The sequence below is a fragment of the Phalacrocorax aristotelis genome, chromosome 21 (assembly GCF_949628215.1).
Source record: "Phalacrocorax aristotelis chromosome 21, bGulAri2.1, whole genome shotgun sequence".
NCBI lineage: Eukaryota > Metazoa > Chordata > Aves > Suliformes > Phalacrocoracidae > Phalacrocorax > Phalacrocorax aristotelis.
In genome coordinates this window covers 4,656,309-4,670,701 of record NC_134296.1, presented here as the reverse complement: position 1 = coordinate 4,670,701, position 14,393 = coordinate 4,656,309, and the positions used below count along the sequence as shown (strand labels likewise).

At 52.0% G+C, this 14,393-nt stretch overlaps 1 protein-coding gene across 1 annotated transcript; it reads left to right on the top strand.

The window, feature by feature from the left end:
* The first annotated feature begins 7,949 nt into the window (after positions 1 to 7,949).
* On the top strand, positions 7,950 to 11,833 carry LOC142067093 (pepsin B-like). The gene is made up of 9 exons (XM_075115373.1): positions 7,950 to 8,147; positions 8,476 to 8,629; positions 9,046 to 9,163; positions 9,821 to 9,939; positions 10,279 to 10,478; positions 10,608 to 10,730; positions 10,952 to 11,096; positions 11,351 to 11,449; positions 11,611 to 11,833. Exons 1-9 carry the CDS (start codon positions 8,092 to 8,094, stop codon positions 11,761 to 11,763), a joined length of 1,167 nt encoding a protein of 388 aa, XP_074971474.1. The 5' UTR covers positions 7,950 to 8,091; the 3' UTR covers positions 11,764 to 11,833.
* The last annotated feature ends 2,560 nt before the right edge of the window (positions 11,834 to 14,393 follow it).

The window sequence follows — 14,393 nt, the reverse complement described above, 5'->3', positions numbered from 1 at the left end:
GGGCTACCAGCGACGCCTGGCTGCAGTCCCACTTAGGTGGCTTTAAATTAGCTTTGCTTTGGGAGAGCTGGCTTTGCCCTTTTGAACTGCTGACTTTCGTGTCCTCCAGACAAACTGGGTTGTCCGACTTGTGCCTCCGTTTCCTCTTCAGTGAATCTGCTGCTCCCCTACCTCCCGAGGACGCTGAAAGCAGTAGTGACAAGGAGACTGCCGTGCAATCGTTGTGTGCGCACGTGGCTACGTTATCGCTGCTCCCTGACGGCATCCCTTAAGCCATTTGTGGTGGAGGATGCTGCATCTATTCCGAGAAGAAGAGTTTCCTGGACCTTAAAGATGAGAAAATATAGAGCTGATGCTGGCTGCATCTGCTGCTTTAGTGCACAGCGATCTGGCGGGTGCCTTGCTGCACCGTCCTCTGCTTTGTGTCCCGTTGTGCCCTCCCTGGTGGCCGTGGGTCGGGGAGCAGCACTGCTGGCTCAGCAGGCTCCGCTCGGGTGGTATGGCGAGCTCCCCAGAAAGCTTCGGGAATGAAAAGCTGGTCACAGCTCGTTGTTTGCAGTGGCTTTGTTTAATGTTTAAGCAATTAAATGGGAAACGCCGTGCAGGCAGCCAGGAAACCCGCTGTCATTTATGACTTTCGGGTGCACATCGGGTTCACGTCCCAGTGATTTTCTCACTTTTTTGCTTTCCTGGAAAACTTCACAAGAGCAATGTCTGCATTAGGAAGCCAGGACCTTTTGAGAACTTCTTAATATTCAATTTTGCAAGTGGTGTGAAAGTGCAAGGAAGGACCGGACTCGTGTTTGAACACAGGCCGTAGTTCTTGGGGCACCGGGAGCAGAAGTGTCACGATTTGGGATCCTCCCCGTGTTACAGCCGGAGCAGTGCTCGCCAGTGTTGCGGCTTCCTCTAGTGGCCACGCTTGAAATGGTTTTGGAGGAGAAACCAGTGTTGGGTTGAAAGGGGAGGAGGACATCTGAGTTGGCATTTTCTCATTCCTGTGGTTGTTTGATTCGGGTGGTGGGCAGGAGGGATCCCTTCTGATAACCCTCTGGAGCCTTTCCTTGTTACCCATCTCTTTTGGTTGAAAATTATCTTTATGCAATATGTTGTATCTTTGTGGCACCTTGTAAAGGTGGATCTTAGAGATTTTTCTTTGAGCCTTACATGCAGCTTTGCTGGACTTCCCTGATGGATGCATACGAATATACGTGTGCATGCTTACTTGGATGGGAAGCTAAACTAGGGATTCCCAGTGGCTCCTCCTATCCCTTCAACCATGGAATATCCCCCACAGCAAAGATCACCTCCGTGGAGCAGAATGCCTCGCCCTCTGTGGCCGCAACCATAAATCTGGTTTTGAGTTGAGAGGGATTCATCCAGGGCTCTGCGCATCCGACTGATGCCACGCAGCTGGCCAGGAGGAAACGAATGAGCACGTTTACAGCTGAAACCTGCTCTGCGGTAAGTCCCTGCAGCTGAGTTGAGGCTGTGAGACCTCTTACTCTCCCCAGCTTGCTTCTGCAAGGCGGGTGGTTTCCCTCCATGTTTGGTCTGTGAATTGGTAACTTGGAAAAAGGAGCTGTGTTCAGTCAGTGGTTCTGTTTGCTGAGACTTTCTTTGGTTCTGAAGAAGAGGCAGCAAAACGAAGCTATCCTGGGTAACGGCGGAGGCCTGGCTGTTGGATTACGTACTTCGCTGCGGAGCAGGACTGTGCGGCCCCCGCTGGGGACTGTGTTGCTCTTTGCTGGTTTCCTTCCTCTGCTTGTGAGATTGAAGTTCAAGGGATGACTTGGTAAGCAGCCGTGTGCTATGCAGAGAGAATTTGACTGTCTTAACCTTTTTAAGTGGTTCTTGTTTGAGTTTTGAGTTAATCAATCTGATTTCTTTCCCTGATATTTCTTCCTTGGTGAATGCATAAATAGATCTTTTACCCTTCCCTTTCCTAGGAACCTGTTGGTAGGAATATAACTTCTCCCGGCACTCAGTTATCTTTTATCATGGGAGGGTTTTTTCATTTGTTTTTCCTTTTGATCCATTTTATGTGCCTGCTTTTCCCTCTAGGGAGGGAGGTTTGAGTATCTGTGAGATGTACCTGCCTTACAGGGAGAGGATGGCAAAGGAGAGGCTGGATTGCGAGGATTAAAGGAATCAATATTTCTGCAAAGAAACCTGAATATGTTAATTGCTACTGAAGTATTGTTGTTTTTATTACCTAAGCCATGCTGTTCACTGAGAGAAAAACCAAACCAGGGCTTGGTGCTACAGCTGTCTGTTCTCTCAGCTGTTTTCTCCTGAAGTCTTTCCTCTGTCCCTCCATGTGATGCTGCTCAGCCCTCTCGGGTGGTATCTTGACTGTGAAGTATCGTTAACGAATGCTCGTTAATGAACGCATTGCCTAAATTCAGCTTCTGGGAGGGCTGCCGTCAGCCTTGCTGGGAAGTTTGTCTTTCCCCCAAACTTGGCTCGTCTTGAAATGCCGCCTACCGGTAGCAGAACAGGTTTAATTCCTGTTACTGAACAGGACCAAAGGTGAATACGTTAGTGGAGATCCTGAGAGCTTTGAAGTTGGCAATTACAGGCCAGAGTATGGAAAAGGCTAATTGTAAAGAAGGGATCTAATTTGTTTTTCTTCCATGCGTGAATGTGATTTTTACAGTTGAAAGGCCCAGATGCATCTGTGTTATCTCAAGCTCTTCTCCCATGCGACTTTCCTTGTTGTTACTTGTACTGGTGTCTTTGATACTGAACATTTCTGATGTGGCAGAAAAACAAAGGTGCTTCGGGGCTCTGGCCACCGGGGATTCAGTTGCTCTGACCAGAGGGGTTGATCTTGCCGTGTAATTGCTTCTTCAGGTTATTTCTATGGATATCCATTCAGTCCCTCTTCAGATCTCATCCGGGTGTAACCTTACAGGTGAAGAACAGCAGTGCTATGTGACCCGAGGAGTGCTCATGTCTTACGTTAATGTGCACTACGAATGTATACAGAATAAATGGAATATGATGATTATCCGGTGGTCCTGTCTTTTGTGAGCGGTGCAAAGAGACAACTGTCACCTTTCAAAGTGAACTTTAATTTTTGTTTACAATGGAAAGCCAGGCCAACAATCACCAGTTGTCCTCACGCAATTCAAGCTGGATTTCTTGGAACCTTTATTCTTCCAGGTCTCCCTCCCCTGAAGGAATGATGTCTATGTCCTTATGTGTTCTACCTGGAGCAATGGTTGCTGTCTTCCACCTGGCTAGTCTCACTGCAATCGGCTTAAAAAATAAATGAAGAGAAACATGTATGTAGAGACAGACCCCTTTCCCTCTCTGTTGGCTGGTGACCCATGGGGTGTCTTTGTTCCAGGACAATTCCACGTGCTGCTTGTTTGAGCTGGAAGCTGAACTCACACAAATGGTTGGATGAGGCTCTGAAGCCACCGACATATTCATGGAGTCCCTCTTTGGGGCAGAGCCATCGCTGACAGTTGGTCATGAGGGCGTAGACCAGACTTCCACTGAGGAAGTTCCATCAAGAGGAAATCATGAAGTTGCTTTGGAAATTGATTTGTTATGAATATAGGCTGAACATAGTGAGAATACTCGTAGTCTCTGGAGTACCTACCCTTTAAGACAGGCTGTTTCCACCATAGGTAATTTAAGCTAATAGTTTGGAGTGGTGGAATTTGGGGGCTGGTGGGAATGAGGTGCTTTTGCCAATGTTGAACAAGATGTGGCTTCACTCTTCCTGGCTGTGCTGATCTGCTCTAGGCACAGGGCCTTTCCATGGGCTCTCTGCCATTGCTCTGTGCAAATAGTTGATTTGCTTGTTTTTCCAAACTCTACAGCAAATGAGAGCTAATCGTGCAGTAACATGCACAGTTTAATGCCTTGGCTTATAGAATTCTGCCTGAAAACTCTTTCCTAGCAAGAAATTACTTAAGAACAGCTAATAGGGCCATCTGTGCCTTCCAAAGCGAGCACGCCTTCATGTGCCGTGCCTCCACAACCCAAACCTACATGTTTCTTTCCTTCAGGGTCATTCCCTGACTTTCTAAAGCGTTGGAGGTAAGAACTGGAAGGGAACCAAAGGAGGTAATACAACTGATGATAAACCCATATTTTTATTTCCGTCCCATCCCAGGAAAACACAAGGAAACACTTTTCATTTCTCTTTCTAGGAAGACTTTGATAGCCCTACCAAAAAGAAGTCGAAAGCAGCTTGAAAATAGCATGGCGTTTGCCATGGGTATTTGACTTGGAGTTTTCAGGATAGTTCCCAGCACCGTGGGAAAAATCTCTTGTGATTTTGCATTTCTAAATTTCAGGTACGTGAGTGGACACTGATGCAGGGAGGTGGGGACTGTTTTGGGGTGTATAAGGAGGTGATGTAGAGCTCCCACATCAGCCGGGGGTCTGGGGCTGAGCAGGGTGACTGGAGGCGTCTTTGGAAACTGCCCGCAAGAGAAGACCATCATGAAGTAGCTGATCATTGCCATGGTTTGGGAATTTAAATGTTAGACCTAGAGAATAGCTGTTAATTTCAGGAACTGTTCTCATGGTTGCGTAGGAAAGGAGGAGTATTTGTTTTAATGTGGATGGAAGCTGTTCATCTGTGTGCTATAATCTCTGTTTTGGAAATAAAGCACTAAAACCAGCCTGTGCAGTGCTGAGTTAAGGATGCGTGTGCTTGTGCGCAGTTCATAAACACAGCTGCTTCAGACATACCCATGCCATTGCAGCTCCCACCAACAGCTTTTCTTGGTCAGAGAACCCAAGCGGAGGGCAATTCTGCTCTAGGCAAAGTGTATATAGTTATTTTAAATTAATCACATAGAGCAAGACTGTTTAAATTATTGAGGGGGAGAGCGTTAACTTGGATGGGCTTCAGCACCTTCGGGAAGGGTTTTAGCTGACACGGTGCTTACAACAGCGACAGGCTTTAATGACCAGGGGGAGCTCTCGGCAGTCCCATGCTCACGTTTATCAAGTTCTGTGCTGCCGATTGTTGAGGTAAAAAGCAAAAGCTTGTGTCTGGGGCAGAGGCGGAGGAACCAGGGTGGTAAATTGTCCTGGAGTTGGGACCAGTCACTTCTCTTCGTTTTTGCCATGGGTAGAGCAGAGCCTAGAGCAGACTAGGAAGTTCAGGATGATGGCAATGTTTTTGAAAAGGCTTTTCTGTCCCCTGATGGCCCTGGGAGTGGTGTCTGCAGGTGGGAGGGGTCTTTGGGTCATGGGGGAGGCTGGACCCCTCTTCAGAGCCCATTTCTAATCCTGCAAAATGCTCTGTTGAGAGCTACCGGCTTTTGGGAGATGGTGCCCACCTCTGCAGTGGCTGTTGGATTTAATAGGATTTGTTGATTCGTGTTCAAAGAAGCTTAAGCCCTCTGGATGGCCAGGACAGCTTCTGCTCATGGATCATCTCGTTTGCCCACTGCACTGTCCCGGGAGAGGGGGCAGAGTTGGCCGTGGGATGCAAAGGGGATCCGTACTCATCTGGGAGAGACGGGGCTCCCTGGGCTGGAGCTGTTTGCGTGTGGGCTGGGCCATTGCACCAACACAGAACAGAAACTGGAGGGAAAGGAGGAGAAATGCCCAGAGCTTGGCCCCGAGGAGGAGTCCTGCCTTGGAGCAGTGTGGGTGTGTGCCGTTGGCCGAGTCCTGCTCCGCGCAGGGACACGGGATCTCTGATGTTGGAAACTGTAAATCCTTGATTCCTGGTAGACTAAATGCCTCGGCAAACAAGTGCTGTCTAACTTTGGGTCAAGAAGTGCCAAAAGTAGAATGTGTTTGTGTGTGCTGTAGAGGGCACCTTATTCCTTTGTGTTTTGGCAAGGCTGAGTCCCTGTGGGGACCTGCAGATAACACTTGGTATATTGACATTTTGATAACCGCTCTTTGCTTTCAGCCAGAATTTTCTTTTTATCCAATCTTAATAAGTTGATCTTTCTGACAATCCTGCTAGCAAACAAGATAATTGCTTTATTATAGTCTCAATATCCAGCAAAGGACACACACTAGCCGGTGGTCCCAATGGAATAAAATCTGTGCGGAGCGTTGACGCGGGATGAGCGCAGCGATAGCGGCGCCGGGCTATCGGTGGATGACGGAGAGCACGATTTCCCCGCTGTGAAGAGCCAGGCTGCTCGGAGCAGGGATGCAAGCCGTGCCAGAGGACGTCTAGAAGATATTTAGGTTATAACTGAAAACATTTTGGTCCATTTGCTAGAAAATGTTTAAGTTATAACCAAAAACATTTTGGTCTGTTTCCTAGAAAACATTAAGGTTATAAGTGAAAACATTTTGGTCTGTTTGGGTGTTTGTTGGCAGTTTGGGAGGTCCGTCTTTGTGGTTCTCTTTTTTTCACAGGAAAGAAATAAAGCAAACAAGAAATTTCCTGACTCTCTGGGCTGGTGCAAGGACCCGGTGGGTGAAGGTGTGTCTTGGCGAACCCCAACAGCCAACACACCCACGGGTTGGTTAAACACCTCCATGCAGGGAGGTGTGGTGCCTGGCCTTTAACACAGGATGGAAAGGGAATCAGTTGTTCCACAAAACTAAAAAAAAAAAAAAAAAGGAAAAAAAAAAAGTGATTTCTGTCCAAAACAGTATGAGAGCAGAACCAGGATGGAGGTGTATGATATAATCCGGGAGTGCAGCACAGACCGGGATGCACCTGGCTGGAGAGCAGCTCTGTGGGAAGGGACCTGGGGGCCCTGGTGGGGGGAAGCTCAATGTGAGCAAACAGTGGCTGCTGCGGCCAAGGCGGCCAACAGGGTGCTGGGTTGCATCAAAAAGGGCATCGCCAGCAGAGATAAAGAAGTCATCATCCCGCTCTACTCAGCGCTGGTCAGGCCACACCTGGAGCGCTGCGTGCAGTTCTGGTCCCCGCTGTACAAGAAGGATGTGGCCAGGCTGGAAGGGGTCCAGAGAAGGGCCACCAGGACGATCAGAGGACTGGGAAGCTGCCGTACGAGGACAGGCTGGGAGAGCTGGGTTTGTTCAGCCTTGAGAAAAGGAGGCTCAGAGGGGATCTCATCCCCATGTACCAGGACTTAAGGGGCAGCTACAAAGAAGATGGAGACTCCCTTTTTACACAGGGTCCCATGGAGAGGACAAGGGGGATGGACACAAGTTGCTCTTGGGGAGATTCCGACTGGACACGAGAGGGAAGTGTTTCACAGTGAGGACAGTCACCACTGGAATAATCTCCCCAGGGAAGGGGTTGACTCGGCCACGTTGGACACCTTCAAGAGTCGCCTGGACAGGGTGCTGGGCCACCTTGTCTAGCCTGTGCTCTTCCCAGAAAGGTTGGACTAGATGATCCCTGAGGTCCCTTCCAACCTGGCGTTCTGTGATTCTGTGACATATGGAAACCAGCTGTATGTGGAGGAGAGGATGGCAAAGGACTGGGAGGCTGATGAAGACATGGAGAAGGACAGAGCAGAAGAATTGGAGAAGGATGGACCAGAAGGCAGAACAGTGTTGGAAACCACCTATGAGAACACAGAAGAAGAAACTTCATGGGTTCAGTGAGCCCCTGAGACAGGGGGAGCAGAGCAGCCAGCTTGTGCCCTGGAAAAGCTTCCATGTCAGCAGCCAACCCTCCTCCAGGCCAGAAGGTCCCCATGGGCGGGCAGCTGGGCTGGCTGGTGGAAGAACAGCAGACAAAAGTCTGACGTGTTTCCATTCTGCACCAAGAGCCCTGAGCACCTTTGTTTTGGGAAAAGGTTTGAACAGGTTTTGTCGGACACAGATAACGCCCCACCACGGTGGCATTTGGGTCACTCCTCTCTTTGCTGTGATAAGGGCTGGCCTCTTATCCAGTGGTAACCCTTTGATCTTGCTATCAAAGACGTGTGTTGCTCTATTCTTACCTGAGCACCTCGCTAAGGACACAAACTCCTCAAAATCCTCGTGGCCCAAAATACAAAGAAGCCCTTGAAGCTGGGGGTGGACATGGTGGTAATGGAAAATAGAGGTCAGCAGATAATTGGTGGGGGGTGTCACTGCTTCCCAGTATAAAACTGGGGAGTCCGGGCAGCTCAGCCTGCATGCTCTGGTCTCCGAGGTGTGTGCAGCCCAGTGGACAACTCCGGCACCATGAAGTGGCTCGTCCTGGCACTGGTGTTTCTGCAGCTCTCAGAGGGGCTGGTGAGGTGGGTGTCCTGCAGCAGCTGCTGCAGCAGGAGGAGGGCAGACAACAGAGACGGGCTGCAGCTGTAACCTGCACGGGCTGCACTGCGTCCCTAGGGGTGCTGCCCAAGTCTAACCAGGTGTGACTCCAGCCTCCTGGACCATCGTGGTCTGAGTCCAGGCTGCATCCCTCGCTGGGAGAGCAGCCCCTGGGGACGTACAAGGCAGCTGAGCGAAGGGCTCCCATTGTGGTGGGGTTCAAAGGAGCTCAGAGAACGGATCATTTGAAAATACCCAAAACTCCTGATTTCTTGCTGTATTTTGGACTGGGTTTTTTTTTTCTCTGTGCAGAATCAAACTGAAGAAATGCAAGTCTATACGGGAGAATATGCAGGAGGCCGGAGTGCTAGAGGACTACCTGAAGAAAATGAAACATGATCCAGCTAAGAAATACCACTTCAGTGATGACTATGTTGTGTATGAGCCGATAAGCAACCACCTGGATGTGAGTACCCCAGGTTCCCCTCTTGCTGCCTGCCCATACACCACGCTCCCCTTTCCCTCTGCCTTCACAGCTGCTGGAGCAATCTGTTGACCCCTGAGCCTCCAGGAGTGAGATATTGCTTTTCCCACTCTTTTTTAAGCTTCTGTTTTAGACTTTAGGAAAGCTTTCCCCCAGCAATGAAAAGCAATGCTTTTCTATATGTAACAAAAGGCATGACAAAATAAATATTAAATATTATATCTTTTGGGAGAAAAAGCAGGTTCAGTTCGTTCCTGCCTACTTTATTTGCAAGCGTGAGCCTGGCATTTCCCATCACCCCACAAAGTGCTGGATTGCCAGAGCAGGGCTGGGAGGCAAAAGCCTGGTCTGTCCCTGACTCCATGGCCAATTGGAGATACCCCATCTCTCATCTGCAGTCCTTCTACTTCGGGGAGATCAGCCTCGGGACCCCCCCGCAAAACTTCTTGGTGCTCTTCGACACCGGTTCCTCCAACCTGTGGGTGCCCTCCACTTACTGCCAGACGCCGGCGTGCTGTGAGTACCGCAGCTGTGTTGCGCAGGGCTCCCCCAGCAGCACAGCGTAGGCCGAACGCACGGGGGAAGTTGCATTGCCAGACCAAAACTGATCCTGCGCTGGGATCAGCTCTGGGATGCTGCTCTGGGATAGCGGCTCCCTGGCACCAGCTGGTGCCTTCCTTGGGAAATACAGAGCTCTCTGCCCTTGTGTGCCTGGCTAATGAAGGTGGCCAAACAACTACGGCTGTTGTGGGTGTCCCCAGAGTGCAGAAATCTCAGTGGTGGTGGCTGACCTTTCATGGCCGGGTGGAGGGAAGAGCAAAGCTGCAGAGCTGATGTTCTGGTCCCCAGCAGAGCTCATCTGATGTAACTCGCCACCAGTGGGAGAGCGATGGGGATTTAACTGCTGATGGCTTTGCTCACGCTGGGTAGCTGATGTGGTTGTGATCACAACAGCTGTTCCCTTGAGAGGGATACAGGCAGATCTGGGATGCAAACCCTGCCTTAGAGATAACCGTGAGGCAGGGGAACAGCCCGTTCCTCTCTTCACAACTTGCTCTCTCCCAGGGAAGCCCCTTTCCTAAGACATTATCCTGGCAGAGTGACTGGTGGTGAAATCCTCCGGGGCCAGGCAAGCGTGCGCCCAGCAGCTTTGCCCTCTTCTCTCTCATGCAGCCAATCACGCAACGTTCAATCCCAGCGCGTCCTCCACCTTCATCAACAATGGCCAGACTTACACCTTTTCCTACGGCAGCGGGGCGCTCAGCGTGGTGCTGGGCTACGACACGCTGAGGGTAAGTGCACCCTGCACCTTCTTGTCTTCCTGGGCGCTGTGCCCCAGCACCAGCTGGGTGCTCTGATGGAAGGAGCCTGGGGGGCAGCTTAAGGGAAGATTTTATGACTCATGTAAACAAGACTTGGGCAAACCAGGGCCTGGGATGGGCAGGACTGCCCAGCTGGGTTTTTACTCTTAACACAATTCCTGCTAATTTTCCCACCTGCCTGGAGATGTTTTCACCAGCTGTGACCTTGTAGTGTGCTCTCTGGACTTTCAGAGCATCGCTCATCCCATCCAACGGCTGCTCAGGTTTGCTTAAGCATGCAGGCTGACCTGGTGTCCCCTTCCCCTTCAGATCCAGAACATCACGGTCACAAAACAGGAGTTTGGGCTCAGCAGCAATGAACCAACCCAGCCTTTCTACTATGCCAGTTTTGATGGGATCCTGGGGATGGGCTACCCCTCGCTGGCCGTGGAGGGGGCGCCCACTGCACTGGAGGGCATGCTGCAGCAGAACCAGCTCACCCAGCCCATCTTCAGCTTCTACTTCTCTCGGTAAAAATCTACACACTGGTGTCCCTCTGCCCATCCCCATGCAGGTTCCTTGTGAATATGTCCCTTGCTAGCCCATGTATATTGCACCAATTTACCAGTCTCTGCTGCTGTAACTCTCTGTTTTTGCAGTCAACCCACCGAAACCTATGGGGGAGAACTCATTCTCGGAGGAATTGACACTTGGCTCTTCCGTGGAGACATTGTGTGGGCACCGGTGACCCAGGAGCTTTACTGGCAGGTCGCGATTAATGAGTGAGTTGTGTTTGCACCTGATGGGCGTGATCCACCCTGGCAACTCCTTTGAGGACATTTCAGCTGTCTTCCAGATGAAGCTGCAGCTGCAGCAGGCGTGGGCTCGAGGCAGGGGTTAGGCACTGCATTTCAGAGCCCCCCAGACTTATAGATCCAGCCAAGACTGGTTTAGTTGCCAGCGGGTGCTTGAAGTGACATCCTTCTCCCCATTCTCCTCCCAGGTTTGCTATCGGGCAGTCGGCGACGGGCTGGTGCAGCCAGGGCTGTCAGGCCATCGTGGACACAGGGACGTTCCTGCTGACGGTGCCCCAGCAGTACATGGACAGCTTCCTTCAGTCCCTGGGTGCCCAGCTGACCAGCTATGGTGTAAGTGCAGGGCGTGCTTTGGAGGCGCGCACGGAGCAGCGGGGAGGGTTGCAAGTGAGCCAGAAGCCACGGGCTTGACCAGGTCCTGCAAAACTCACATGGCATCTAGAGAACGTGGTGCTGCAGGCACATCAGGGAGGTGATGTGGCACTGCCAGGGGACAAAGTGTGTGTTACCTCCGCATAGTGGGGTATCTCTCCTCTCACAGTCGGTGCTGTTCCAGCCATAACCTCCTCTTCACCCTCTCTCCGCAGTATGCAGTTGACTGCAATGAGGTCCAGAACATGCCTGCCATCACCTTTGTCATCAGCGGAGCTGAGTTCCCACTCTACCCCTCTGCCTACGTCTTTGAAGTATGTATTAGCTGAGCAGCTTCATCCTGCTGAGTCCTTGAGGGCCAGGAAAGGACCTGGTGCTTCTTGACCAGTAGCGATGCTTTCCCTCCCTGCAGCCCAGCTGGCAGGGTCCCGGAGCTTGTCTGAGGCTCTGACTCCCTGTTATTCCCCCCTTACAGAAAAATGGCTACTGCACTCTTGGGATTGAGGCCACCTACGTGCCTTCCCAGAACGGGCAACCGCTCTGGATCTTGGGTGATGTCTTCCTCAAGGAGTATTACACCGTCTTTGACATGGCCAACAACCGTGTTGGCTTCGCCCCGTCGGCATAAAGCAGTGAAATCCAGCCCCTCCCCTGGCCCAACGCACCTTAGCCAGCATTGCCGGAGCACTACGGGGTTCCCGTGGAATTTTATGTTCCCTTTCATGCCTGCCTGGCTCCCTGTCCCTCCGAGATTTCTGTGCAAGCGTGTTCTCTCAGTCTCCTGTTACAAATAAACCCCAACATCCCAAATCATCTCTGACCTTCTGAGTTTGTTGAGTGATGACTGAGCACAGACTGATGGGTTGTGTAACTCAGCCGATAAGCGCCGTGATAAACTCCTAGGCAGATTTCCGCAGAGTCAGCACTGGGAAAGCGGTGGGGAAGCTGTCCCTGGGCTGCTTCAAATCTAAAGCTGATGTATTTATGTTTCTTGCAAAGGGGTCTGACATGCTGTCGATTCCTAACGGCTGTGGGACTGAGTCCCAGCCTTCACCTATAGTGAATTATTGAGCTTTGGGGTGGCTCTGATGAAGGCAGCAGGCTCCAAGCTGCAGCTCAGCTCACAGCCCGATGGATGCAGGGATGGCAGTGACCAGTCCTTCCCCTTGCTGGTGCCCGGGGTAGCTCCTGCAGGCAGTGCAGCCCAGCTTCCGAGCCCTTGGGAATGAAGATTTCCCACAGCCCAACCTCGTCCCCTCTGCAAGGCTTGAGCGACTCGGCGGGGGGCTGCAGGCTTTGTGTTGGAAAGCGGGCAGCTGCCGTCCGCCAGATCCCAGCTGCTGCCTTTGGCCCTGCCTGCACCCCGCTTGTGTCCTCCCTGTCCTCAGTGAGGGACAAGCCCAGAACAAGGATCCTGAACCTGATTCCTGCAAGAGCTTTGCTTTGCAGGTGAGGAGTACCACGCACCAGGCTGCAGTGCAGGCGATCGGGACAGCAAACAGTCACCGGGGGTGGTCTTAAACACCAACCACAGCCCTTGGGACAGGAGTTCCCCAAGGGATTCCCCAAAAAGGCAGTTCTGCTCTGTGCCTCAGGTGCTGGTGCATGCCTAGAAAGGCAGGGCGAGGCCCTAATGGGACAGTACGGCTTCATCCTCCTCCAGCTGCCACTTGCTGCCAGGCTGTGCTAAGTTGCTTCGGCAGGATGCTCACCAGCACCTACTCAGGCAAATACCGAGTTAGCCGGTGGCAGTGGACATTGCTTTGCCTGCAGTTCGTAGTGACCTTGGGGTGACTGTCGGGACACGCTGACCTGTCTCTTGCTGCTGCTGGTACTTGCAGGGCTGAACTGATAGCTCCATCCAGCCAAGGATAAAGCTGTGGGGCTGGCTGGTCCCCACCTCCATCCCTCTTGCTGAGCATCAGGAAACCTTGCAGAGGTGCATGTGGGAAGCCACTAATCTTCCTTGCAGCTGGATAAGGTTTAACAAAGTCCTGTGATTAAGGCAGAGTGGGAATATGAGGCTAGATTAGGTTAGCCATACCTCTGACTGACCCTTAAGTCCTGAAGTGGGGCTATTCAGTCAGGTAAAACAACAGCTGGAGTATCAGGAATTGTGGTCTGTGACCGAAGGGGACGGGGAGCACCTTGGCCAGGAGAGGCTCGGGTAACACCGCTCTTTCCTGGGATCCAAACTCGTTTCTTAGAAGCTCTTTATCATTGGTGCTCATTATCAGATATATTAATAGCTCTGTCATTTCACCAGAGAAAGGACACAAACTCCTCTGTGCTTTATGTCAAAATATTGACACAGGCTGAGCGCAGCGAGACAGAGATTACATAGGTGCGGATAGCAGGGAAGGCATTTCTCCCCCGAATAAAATGGGGAGGTTTCTGAGAGCTGAACCTGCTCTGGCAGCAGTGGTGGCAGGAAGGGACAGGCCATGGCTGACGGTGACCCTGCTGTTCTTCCCTTTGCTCCCTGCAGGATCCACTGGAGTAAAGGCAGATCCGTCAGGATGTGACGGAGGAGGGGGTGCCAGGGGTTTTCTTAGCCAGCTGGTCCAACACCGACAGCTCAGACGGGTGTAGCAAGGCTCTGCTAGGGTCCATCCCCACTGTCAGCGGGGACTGGGGGTCTGCCAGTGCCCTACAGCAAAGGACAGCGGAGCTGCTCCTGCCCAACCCCGGGGAGAGCTGCGCTGCCCCCCCCCCCTTCTGCCTGGTCCCTGGGGTGCATATGTTGGTGACCCCCCCAGGACAAATTCAGATCTGGACAAAGGGTTTGGTCCCAGCGAAATGGAAGCAGAACCGCAGCACGTGCCGGGTGCTCAAAGCACTATGTGTGAAACCGCACGGTTACGGTGGAGCTGGCCTGGTGCCGTGTCCCCCAGGCAGAGGCGCCTGAGCAGCCTCGGGCCTTCGGTCCAGCTGCGGCTCCTTTGCACAGAAAACCTCCCATGTTTGTCTCCTCAGGTTTTCCATGGGAGATGAGGCTGCCAGGGTGACGGGGATGTGGGGACAATCACTGCTCCCTGGCAGTGCATGGCAGAGTTTCTGCAGGCAGCGCGTGCCCAGGCTTCAGAGTACAAGGCTGAGCAGTATCCTCAGGGCAGCAGATGCCAGGACGAGTCCTCAGGGACTGGCAGGGCTGTCTGTCTGGTAGCAGCTTCCCAGGGGAGGAAAGGGTCTCCCGGGACTAAAAATCCCCTGTGAATGAGCGTCTAAATACACTGCATCTCCCCAGCCCGGGCATGA